Source organism: Chelon labrosus (genome assembly GCF_963514085.1).
Source record: "Chelon labrosus genome assembly, chromosome: 21".
NCBI lineage: Eukaryota > Metazoa > Chordata > Actinopteri > Mugiliformes > Mugilidae > Chelon > Chelon labrosus.
The window spans coordinates 12,151,838-12,163,751 of NC_140354.1; the positions used below are offsets into that span (position 1 = coordinate 12,151,838).

General features: G+C 41.3%; 1 protein-coding gene across 1 annotated transcript; it reads right to left on the reverse strand.

Annotated features, from left to right (window-relative positions):
* Positions 1–4,858: 4,858 nt before the first annotated feature.
* LOC311507131 (heat shock 70 kDa protein 1-like) lies at positions 4,859–6,940 on the reverse strand. The gene has a single exon (XM_084571355.1). It carries the CDS (start codon positions 6,929–6,931, stop codon positions 5,012–5,014), a length of 1,920 nt encoding a protein of 639 aa, XP_084427481.1. The 5' UTR covers positions 6,932–6,940; the 3' UTR covers positions 4,859–5,011.
* Between the last annotated feature and the right edge of the window lie 4,974 nt (positions 6,941–11,914).

The following is an 11,914-nucleotide window of genomic DNA, read 5'->3' on the forward strand; positions in this document are numbered from 1 at the left end:
CACCATTATCCCGGTTCCCAAGAAGTCCCCTGTCATACGATTAAACGACTACAGACCAGTCGCCCTGACATCTGTGGTCATGAAAACCTTTGAACGACTGGTGCTGGCCCATCTGAAGGACATCACAGATCCCCTGCTAGACCCCCTGCAGTTTGCCTATAGAGCAAACAGGCCAGTAGATGATGCAGTCAACATGGCTCTCCACCACATCCTGCACCACCTGGACTCTGCAGAGACCTACGCACAGGTCCTATTTGTGGACTTCAGCTCTGCATTCAACACCATCGTCCCGGAGCTCCTCCACCAAAAACTGTCCCAGCTCACTGTGCCCCTCTCCACCTGTCGGTGGATTACCAGTTTCCTGACTGACAGAAGGCAGCAGGTGAAACTGGGTAACTTCACATCCAGCACCCGGTCCCTCCGCACTGGCGCCCCCCAGGGATGTGGTCCCTCCCCACTGCTCTTCTCCCTTTACACCACTGACTGCACCTCTAGGGACCCTTCTGTGAAACTCCTGAAGTTTGCAGATGACACCATCGTCATTGGACTCATCCGGGATGGCGACGAGTCTGCATACAGAAGGGAAGTGGAACAGCTGGTCCTCTGGTGCAGTCAGAACCACCTGGAGCTAAACCCGCTCAAAACTGTGGTGACAGTTGACTTCAGGAAGAGAACCCCATCAACCCCTCCTCTCACAATACTCAACAGGACAGTCCCCACAGCGGAGTCATTCAGGTTCCTAGGGTCCACAATTTCACGGGACCTGAAGTGGACCTCCCACATAGACTCCATATGGAAGAAGGCCCAGCAGAGGTTGTTCTTTCTGCGTCAGCTCAGGAAGTTCAACCTGCCTCAGGAGCTGCTGATCATCTTCTACACTGCAATAGTCCAGTCTGTCCTGACCACATCCATCACTGTCTGGTTTGGATCCGCCACCAGGCATGACAGGGACAGACTGCAGAGAACAGTCAGGGCTGCAGAAAGGATCATTGGTACCGATCTTCCCTCCATCCAGGACCTGTACCGGTCCCGGGTCAGAAGGCGGGCCAGGAAAATCTCCACAGACCCCTCACACCCTGGCAGGGCCGGTTTTTGCTATGGGCAGTGTGGACGATTAAAAAAAAAAAAAAAAAAAACTCAAAACAAAACTCACCAGTTTTCTAGACTCCCGCTCATTTCCATGTCAAGTTAGTGGAGTGGGCACTGGGGCGCCCTCATTGTCACGTCAACTTGCTGCTGAGAGTCATACAGGTGTGTGTGTCAGAAAAGGCAAGGGGGAGGGGGGCAAGGGATAGACTGATCCCAGGCCACACAACACAAACTGCTTCCAAATAAATTGTATTTCATTCCTAAAATTAACATGACCCATAGACCTACATGTAATTAACTGGGTTATGTGAAAAATGAAAAAAATTAAAATAAAAATAAAAATAAAATTCTGTGCCGTCATCCACGTGACTCACGTAACTCCGGTTGATTGACGGGCGAACGGACGTGTTGGCAAAAGGTAATGCAAAAGTTAATGATGTCGAGTCTTCATCTTCATCATGGATAAAAGTAAAAGACCAAAGAAGCATCAGGTGCCCAGTTCAGAAAAAGAAGAAAAGAAGAAGAGGAGAAACGGGCAAAAGGTAAAGGTATACAGATTACAGGTTATAGGCTATTTATTAGCCTCTTGCTAATATGTTGCTATTAGCCACAGAAGACGACTGTATTTGGTTTTTAGTTTTGCTGAACTAGCAACTATTAGAATTGAGGCATCATGTCATGCAACTAATTTCACCCATAGGCAACCTAGTCTAGTTTGCGTTTGCAACACAACAAGTGCAAATTCACTCAGACATCCTGACTGTGGAATTTTTTAATTGTTAATAATGCAGCCAAGGGATGGTTCGCCCAGGGCGTAAATCTAGCCAGGACCGCCTCTGCACCCTGGTCACAACCTGTTTAGACTCAACCCTGTCCGACGTCGAGCCATCAGCCGTACAGGAAGAAACGTTTTACAATTTGCGCCTCTGCTTATCTCGCGTTGTTATTGGAGATAGTATAAAAACAAAACACCACTTAATTTCGGTTTCTAATGTCGTTACTGACCTTTGTACCGAGTAAAATATTATTAGAATGCCTTACATTACCGCGTTGCAGCAAAAAGCAATACATTACAGTAATTACATTACTCTTGTAACGCGTTACTCCCAACACTGGTCAAACTGTTCTTCTCATATGATGAAAATAGTTTAAAACAAAGTTCATTCAAACTTTATCTTTTAAATTAAAATATATCCACTTCTATGAATTAAAGCTCGTTCAGTCTTTCAGAGTAAACTACTTTTTCAATCAGAGGTGAAGGTTGTACTTACAGTTGTGTGTTGACTGCTCTGTGCTGTGAAGAGGATTGATCTTGTTCTTGTTCTCGTTCTCGTTCTCGTTCTTCTTCTTCTTCTTCTCTGGTTCTTCAGCTGCTTTTATCTAATCTTAATCTTATCTGTTTCTGTCTCTGCTCTCAGAGCAGGTGCTTTATAGCCGAGGAAGAGGACTGTCAAGTCAGAGTCATACCTGTCAAGTATCCCGTTTTGGCCGGGAAAGTCCCGTATTTTACCCTTCTTTCCCGCCGTCCTCCCGTATTAGTATTTTCCCGTAAATCTCCCGTATTTTAACATGCGTTATTAAAAAATAATAATACCCCGGGCCCGGGCGGAGTAAAAAAAATAAAATAAAAATATTCCCAAGCTGAGCTCTGTCACTAGCCTCGCGATAACTGCCACCTGCAGTAGCATACTACAGGTACTGTAGATCGCGATGGTAGTGCGGGTAGATCGCGTGCCATTGAATTATTATTATTATTTATTTTTTTTTGATGTTAGTCTAAAACATGCATCCATTGCAACTCCAAAACAAACAGCAAGACAAAGCTTCATCTTTATTTTTACTTTATAGTTGCAACATGCCCTCAGTTCAGAGGCACACATCCACAGCAACGCACAACTCCAGACTACCGTCTTTCTTAAAGAGACAGCGCTATTTTTGTAAAGGTGCAGTGCACCAATTTTTCTTGATAAAAATAAAAACAAAGATGGATAGAGCTTTTAACACTGTAACAACTATTAATATGACAATTAAAAAAAAAATGTGTATATGTATATATATATATATATATATATATATATATATATATATATATATATATATATATATATATATATATATATATATATATATATATATACGGGTAGATCACTTTGACTTGGTCATTGTAAAAGTAGTTCGCAAGCCAGAAAAATGTGGGCACCCCTGATATAAGGGATACTGGAGCTTGGTTGGGGTGGTGGGACTGCTTGCGGCGGGCGCCGGAAAATTTCCCTTATTTTTAAATCCAAAACTTGACAGGTATGGTCAGAGTCAACACCAGGTACTACTTTCTATTAGCTGTTTCAAAATAAAACATCACCTCATTACTAAACAGTGGGAAACCTAGACTGATGGGGCTAGATACTTATTTTTAACGGAAACTCTTTATAGTTCCATTATTATTCTGATTAACGTTGATCACTTGACCCGTTTCTCAAAACTCTGGCCAATGAGAGCCGCGAGCGCAGCGCAAGTTTTTGTAGTTGCCAGAATGAAAAGACTTTTCTGGGTCGATGTAGAACTTTCTAAAGAAGAAAAATACAGAAAACCTCTGATCTTTGACCGAATGAGTAAATCAGAGTCATCTAATAGATAGATTCCAATATTTCACTGAGATACAAAAGAAAGAGGGATTCAGGAATCTTTATTTGAATTCACCGAACTTGAACTAATGCTTATAGCGATAGTTTCATCATAAAACTTTGGATTTATTCAACGGTGTCATTGCTGTTATTTCCATCAGATGGCGCCAAAGAAAGTAAATTTAAAAAATGACCCTCTGATGAATCCGCGGTATTTACTGATTAGTGATCAATGATAAACATGTTTGTTTTGCTATGATAAAATATTTCTTTCTGTATCAATAGCAACGGACATTCGGTCATTTTAACTAGGCCTATAGCTATTATTTTAGTTTACAACCTCTGTCATTTGTGTATATTAACCGTACCTGAGCTTTAACATGTGAGTGAAAGGGCTGCTACACCTTTTATAAATCCTTCTCAGTTTGCTGTTTTTGGATGCAAGACTTCAATCATCACGTCAACTCTCTTAAACAACCATTTAACAGAGACTTATTGGAATGCATTGTCCACATAAAAGACCAATAGTATTCATTTGTCCCACATGGTGGAGAGGCAGCACAAGGCCTGACTCACAGGGAGTTTTATCAGAATTTAAAACTGGTTTTGGTCTGAGCGTTTGTGTTCCGTCAACATCATCAGTCATCTTCAGCCAAATTTACAGATGAAACTTCAGGCCACACAGGAAGTTTTAGAGATTTTACTAACTTAATAATAATAAACAAATCCCCGGTTGGAATTATGTTTCACTGAAAACATTTACTGTTGTTTTAAATATGTGTAAATAGTTATATAGATTTTTCCCAGTTAGGTTCAAGTGGAATATACTGAGTGAGTGTAAGAAAATTAACAAATCAGGAAGAGACTGTGGCAAGAAATTCAACTTTGTATCAATGAACCTTAATAACAAGGGAGTCATCCATCATGGAAAATTCCTTTAAAACCGGTAGCTAACGTATCCAAAAGAACATCTTTCTCATCCCGTATTTAACGTCTTGTAAGATTTGGGCATGAAGATTTGGGCATACGTTTAACATCTATTTATAAAAAAACACTGACTCATCTGTCTGATGAGTCAATGTTTAGGAATGCACTGACATAAAGGGAAACATGCAAAATAAATTCCAAAGACACAAAGATTTATTTATTAACTATATTTATTGCAAGGTCCAGCAATGCAACAATATAAAAATACAAACATCTCAACCATTCTTTGTTTTTGATTTTACATATCATAAATAAGAGAAGAAAAATATGTATACAGTTGTTGTACTGATCACAAAGTCCATATTTACACCACTTCAGTCGACCTCCTCAATAGTTGGCCCCTGGGAGCCGGCTCGTGCCTCCTCTCTACAGCTTCCTGCAGGCATCCCTCCCTGGTACAACTTGCTGATGATGGGGTTGCACACTTTCTCCAGCTCTTTCTGCTTGTGTTCGAACTCCTCTTTATCAGCCAGCTGGTTGTTCTCCAGCCAGGTGATGGTCTCGTCACACTTCTCAATCAGCTTCTTCTTGTCTTCTTCACTGATTTTGCCCTTCAAGTTCTCGTCCTGCACGCTGCTCTTTATGTTGAAGGCGTAGGACTCCAGGGAGCTCTTGGCAGAGATTTTGTCCCTCTGAAGGTCGTCATCAGCTTTGTATTTTTCTGCGTCCTGCACCATCCTCTCAATCTCTTCTTTGCTCAGTCGGCCCTTGTCGTTGGTGATTGTGATCTTGTTCTCTTTGCCGGTGCTTTTGTCCACCGCAGACACGTTGAGAATGCCGTTGGCGTCGATGTCGAAGGTGACCTCGATCTGCGGGACCCCTCGTGGGGCAGGTGGGATTCCTGTCAGCTCAAACTTGCCCAGCAGGTTGTTGTCCTTGGTCATGGCTCTCTCCCCCTCGTAGACCTGGATCAGGACCCCAGGCTGGTTGTCAGAATAGGTGCTGAAAGTCTGGGTTTGTTTAGTAGGGATGGTGGTGTTGCGTTTGATCAGGGACGTCATGACTCCTCCGGCTGTCTCGATACCCAGGGACAGAGGCGCCACGTCCAGCAGCAGCAGGTCCTGAACGTTGCCCGAGGTGTCACCTGTGAGGATGGCAGCCTGGACGGCTGCACCGTAAGCCACTGCTTCATCTGGGTTGATGCTCTTGTTCAGCTCCCGACCGTTGAAGAAGTCCTGCAGGAGTTTCTGGATTCTGGGGATTCGGGTGGAGCCTCCCACCAGGACAATGTCGTGGATCTGCCCCTTGTCCATTTTGGCGTCCCTCAGGGCTTTCTCCACCGGCTCCAGTGTTCCCCTGAACAGGTCGGAGCACAGCTCCTCAAAGCGAGCCCTGGTAATGGAGGTGTAGAAGTCGGTGCCCTCAAACAGAGAGTCGATCTCAATGCTGGCCTGGGAGCTGGAGGACAGGGTCCTCTTGGCCCTCTCACAAGCTGTGCGCAGTCTCCTCAAGGCTCTCTTGTTCTGGCTGATGTCCTTCTTGTGTTTCCTCTTGAACTCCTCCACAAAGTGGTTGACCATGCGGTTGTCAAAGTCCTCTCCGCCCAGGTGAGTGTCTCCAGCTGTGGCCTTCACCTCAAAGATGCCATCTTCGATTGTCAGGATGGACACGTCAAAGGTGCCTCCGCCCAAGTCAAAGATCAGGACGTTTCGTTCTGCTGTCTTCCCTTTGTCCAAACCGTAAGCAATGGCGGCTGCTGTGGGCTCGTTGATGATCCTCAGGACGTTGAGTCCTGCAATGACACCTGCGTCTTTAGTGGCCTGTCGCTGGGAGTCGTTGAAGTACGCTGGGACTGTGATGACTGCGCTGGACACCTTCTGGCCGAGGTAGGCCTCAGCGATCTCCTTCATCTTCACCAGGACCATGGAGGAAATCTCCTCAGGGTAGAAGGATTTGTTCTCTCCCTTGTACTCCACCTGAATTTTGGGCTTCCCTCCATCTGAAACCACCTTGAAGGGCCAGTGCTTCATGTCAGCCTGCACCACTGAATCATCAAACTTTCTTCCAATCAGTCTCTTGGCATCAAACACAGTGTTGCTGGGGTTCAGAGCCACCTGGTTCTTGGCTGCATCTCCAATGAGCCTCTCGGTGTCAGTGAAGGCCACATAGCTGGGGGTGGTCCTGTTGCCCTGGTCGTTGGCGATGATTTCTACTTTTCCGTGCTGGAAAACCCCCACACAGGAGTAGGTGGTGCCCAGGTCGATGCCGATGGCTACGCCTTTAGCTGCAGACATTTTCACTGTAGACGGCTGCTTGAGAAACAGTTAAAGTACACGTTAGAAACTAAACATCAGCACATTATTCATTCACTATTAAGCACTTAATTCATGTTGGTGATTATTTAGTTCCGTATTATTAAGTCAAACTGTTCTTCTCATATGATGAAAAGGTTTAAAACAAAGCTCATTCAAACTATCCAAATTAAAATACATCCATGTATTTCTATAAATTAAAGTTTGAGTCTTTCAGAGTAAACTACTTGTTCCATCAGAGGTGAAGGTTGTACTTACAGTTGTGTGTTGGCTGGTCTGTGCTGTGAAGAGGATTGATCTTCTTCTCCTTCTTCTTCTCCTTCTCCTTCTTCTTCTCAGATCTTCAGCTCCGCTCTGATCAGTTTCTGTCTCTGCTCCCAGATCACCCGCTTTATATCTGAGGGAGAGGACTGTCTGGCTGCTTCTGGAAGCTTAACGAATAACACGATCAAGTTAAAGTCAACACCAGGTACTACTTCCGGTTAGTTGTTTCAAAATAAAATATCGCCTCATTACTAAACAGCGGGAGAGTCAGACTGAGGGAGGGTTGAGTCTTATTTTTGAACGGAAACTCTTTCTAGTTCCGGTATTTTTCTGATCAGCATTGTTCACTTGACCCACGTTTCTCGAAACTCTGGCCAATGAGAGCCGCGAGCGCAGCTTTTGTTTCCGGTAGTTTCCAGAATAAAGAGAATTTTCTGGGTCGATGTAGAAGTTTCTCGAGAAGTGGAGAAAAAGACAGAAACCGTCTGATCTTTGACCGAATGAGTAAATCAGAGTCATCGTATTGCATATCTAGTGATTCCAACATTTAAATACAAAAGAAAGAGAATAATTAACTCTTATTTAGGAATCTTAATTTGAATGCACCGGACCTTAATTGTCTGAGTTTATAGAGACAGTTTTCAAAACTCTGGATTTCTCAAAATCACGTGTAAAGTTGTTTTCTTTCTTTTTGAAAACCTCTGACTGATGTTTTTTTTTTATTTTTTTATTTTAAAGTGTAATATGATCAGTGTCATCTCAGCTATAGGTATTTAAATGTAATTTCTACGGTCAGAAAAGACTGTTCTATTTGAGATTCAGACTTTGGTTCATGTAACGTGAACCAAAGTCTGAATCTCAAATAGAACAGTCTCGTTAAATGTTGATTCACATTTTCTAGTTTCACATTTGAAAACAAGTTATGAAACAATAATTGTTATTTTGTCATGTTTTCGGACTGTAAGCTTGAAATCCACTAGAGTCTAGTGGTTCGCAAAGCTTTTACACCAAGTACCACCTCAGAAAATACTTGGCTCTCCAAGTACCACCATAATGACCAAAATTAAAATACAGTAGCGTAGTAGGCCCAAGTATTCATTAAAAACAAGGCGGAGGTTTCATTTAACCAGTATATTTAATATTGATGGCCACTGTACCATTACGCACAGTTTGATGGCTACTCAGAAGCTAGGCTAAGTAGACTGTCAAATTAATTTGTATCTCCTTTCATTTTCTTGTCATCGGTTGATAAAATATTTTCATCTATTCTAATATGTTGGATAGTATTTCACGTTTTAAATGTATTTTATTTTATTTATATTTATATTTTATATTATATTATAAGTAATTCTCTCGCGTACCACTAGAGGGAGCCCGCGTACCACACTTTGACAATCACTGCACTCGACCAGTGGTTTTCAAAGTGGGGGCCGCGGACCCCTGGGTGGCCGCCAGGGGGTGCTAAGGGGGCCTCAGACAATTGGAGGGAAGATAAGAAAAAAAATTAGAAAAATGAAAAAAGTATAATAGAATTATTTTTAACCATTATTATAAATATAATCTAATTGTTTTTAAATCATTATCATGAAACATAATTATTAATAATATATCATATCTAAATGTTATTTGCCATGCTCATCTTTCTGATTCCCTGCCAGTCAAAACATCATTCACGACCTCATAATCTGTGTAGACCAGGGCCCGTATTCCTAAAGATTCTAAGAATCCTCTCAGAGAGCTCCTATCTTAGCCTAAAAATTCCTAGCTAGGAGTCTTAGCTTAGGAGTGATTCCAGAAAATTCTTAGAGAACTCTTAGCAAGGAATGGACAGAAACTCTTATCTTAGTGAGGAGGTGTGGTTGACCCCGTTGCTAGGTATGAGTCATCATTTCAAGAGGTGTGATTGGTTGATTCTAAAAGCTAGATAAAAATACACTTTTGGTGATAATTGGCCTAGAATAGACGTCAGATTAATAGACTTAATAACAGAATCTAATCTCTATGAAGACTGTATAATTATAAATAATACTTTACATAAAAATAAATAAATAGTACGCTATACTTTAAAAAGTATCCTATAAAATGTGTGATTAAACTCAGGCCACTACCACAGTATTCACATGCTGATAGTTCTATTTATTTGCTTTCATTCATTTACCACACTGGTAACATTTTGCACTTCACCTATTTGGTATTAACAAGAGTAAAATGGCTCAGCTTTCATCAATTTCTGTGATTGCTAACCGGCCTAGAAGAAGCAGTGTTGGTTGGTGTTCAAATCTTCCAAAAACCGAACTGCAATGGAGAAGAAATGAAGTAGGAAACCCAACTGAAGAGGAACAGTGTTTGCTTCTGGATCAACTGGTCAATGAGAATAAAAGTGTTTAGAGACGTAGATTTGGCTCCAAGTCATCACTGCTGCATTGTTGCATTTTTGCATTTTTCCTGTTGCTAAATACCTCAGTATTGTGTTGACTTTCATTTCCAGTGATACAGTTGTCCCTCTCTATAACGCGGTTCAACTTTCGCGGCCTCGCGGATTTTTTTAGTGCAATTTTGCATGCTTTTTTTATTTTTATTTTTTTATTTTATTTTTTTTTAACAGCGCATTGATTTCTGCGTCCTGATTGGCTAAGGGAGAGGCTGCGTGTCGTCTTCTGCGTCCCGATTGGCTAAGGGACTGTAGACCATTGTCAATCAATCTCCTCCGTACGGTGTCTACAGAATTGTTGCAAATTTACATATACAGTATCTTTGATCGCTGGCAGTGTGACTGAAGTGCGGTATGTTTGCAAGTTATTGAGAAAAGTGTATAAAGTGTGTAGTGAGGGGTTTTGCAACCTTAAAACATTTCTAATCATTGTAAAAAATAAAGCTGACTACTTCGCGGATTTCGCCTATTGCGGGTTATTTTTAGAACGTAACTCCCGCGATAAACGAGGGACCACTGTATTGCGATTGTAACAAGCTTGATTGTCATTCTGTGCTTGGAGAATATCTCTCCTGTCTCTTCTTTCAGCCATTTTCTCCTCTGCTTAAGAAATTCCTAAGGCTCCTAAAAGTCCTCCTCCCTGCTCTTAGCAGATCTCACCTTAGGAGCACTCTTAAGAGCTAAGATTCTTTAGGAATAGCTTTTATCTTTACTAGGAGCTACTCCTAACTTTAGGAGGGAAACGTCATGATTCTAAGAATTTTCTTAGAATTTGGCCACTAGGAGCAACTCTTAGCGCTAAGAATCTTTAGGAATACGGGCCCAGGTGGTTTGCGCCATTTATGAAGCTGCTCTGCTCCTCAAGCTAGCATGTAGCTAGCGCAAAATGGACAGGTTTTTGACAAGAAAGAGACCAAAGGACGAGACCAACAGCCCTGCTGTGGAGGACACTGCTGCAAAAAAAAAAACTAAGAACTCCTGGCCAACTAAAATCAGAAAATATGAGGCAGCACTTATGCTAAACAAATGTAATAGTTATTGAATAGTGAATAAAAGTAAGAAAAAACATTATAAAAGATGACGTTTCTTTACATATTTTGTAGTATTGTCTGTAGGTTTGCAAATGGGGTCCCCGGCCAGAAGCTAATGCTGTTTGGGGGGCCTTGGTATGGAAAAGTTTGGGAACCCCTGCACTGGACTATTAAAGATACTAATCCAAAATTTACTCAACGGTGTCATTGTTGTTATTTCCACCAGATGGCGCCAAAGACAGGACCCTTAGATGAATCAGCGGTATTTAAATGCACGTGTTTTCTTTTCCATAAATGAAACAGTGCACAAAGGAAAACAATAGTTGGCCTACTGCTTACTGATTAGTGGTCAATGATAAACATTTGTTTGTTTGCTATGATAATTTTTTTTTTCTGTATCAATACCAAAATTTATAAAATACAGGAGCAGATTTCATTGTTAAAGGACGAACATTTGGTAATTTAAACCATCCTGCTATTATTTTAGTTTACAACCTCTGTCATTTGTGTATATCAGTGTTTTTCAACCACTGTGCCGCGGCACACTAGTGTGCTGTAAGAGATTGTCATCTGTGCCCTGGGAAATTATCCAATTTCACCTAATTGGTCTAAAAAACATTTTTTGAAAACAAATTAATTATTATCTGCAAATAATATGCCATTGTCAAGTGTCTGTGTATATATATAAGACTTTTTTCTTAGTGTTTATTTGATTCCTATTCAAGACACTTTGACAAGAATGACTTTATATTGTTATTATAGGCTACAGAGTTTCATTTTTTTAACATTTTCGGCTGGTGGTGTGCCTTGTGATTTTTTCAGTGAAAAAAAAATGTACCTTAGCTCAAGAAAGGTTGAAAAACACTGGTGTATATTAACCGTACCTGAGCTTTAACATGTGAGTGAAAGGGCTGCTACACCTTTTATAACTCCTTCTCAGTTTGCTGCTTTTAGATGCAAGACTTCAATCATTACGTCAACTCTCTTAAACAACAATTTAACGGGGACTTATTGGAATGCATTGTCCACATAATAAAAGACAAATGGCATTTGTCCCATACGGTGAAGAGGCAGTACACGGCATGACTCACAGGGAGTTTTATCAGATTTTAAAACCGGTCTTGGTCTGAGCGTTTGTTTTCCATCAACATCATCAGTCATCTTCAGCCAAATTTACAGATGAAACTTGTTCACACAGGAAGTTTTAGAGATACAGTCGAGAGATCAAAACACATTTTA

Coding starts and splice junctions, on each gene's coding strand:
- LOC311507131 (XM_084571355.1), bottom strand. CDS start 6,931: ATGTCTGCAGCTAAAGGCGTAGCCATCGGCATCGACCTGGGCACCACC.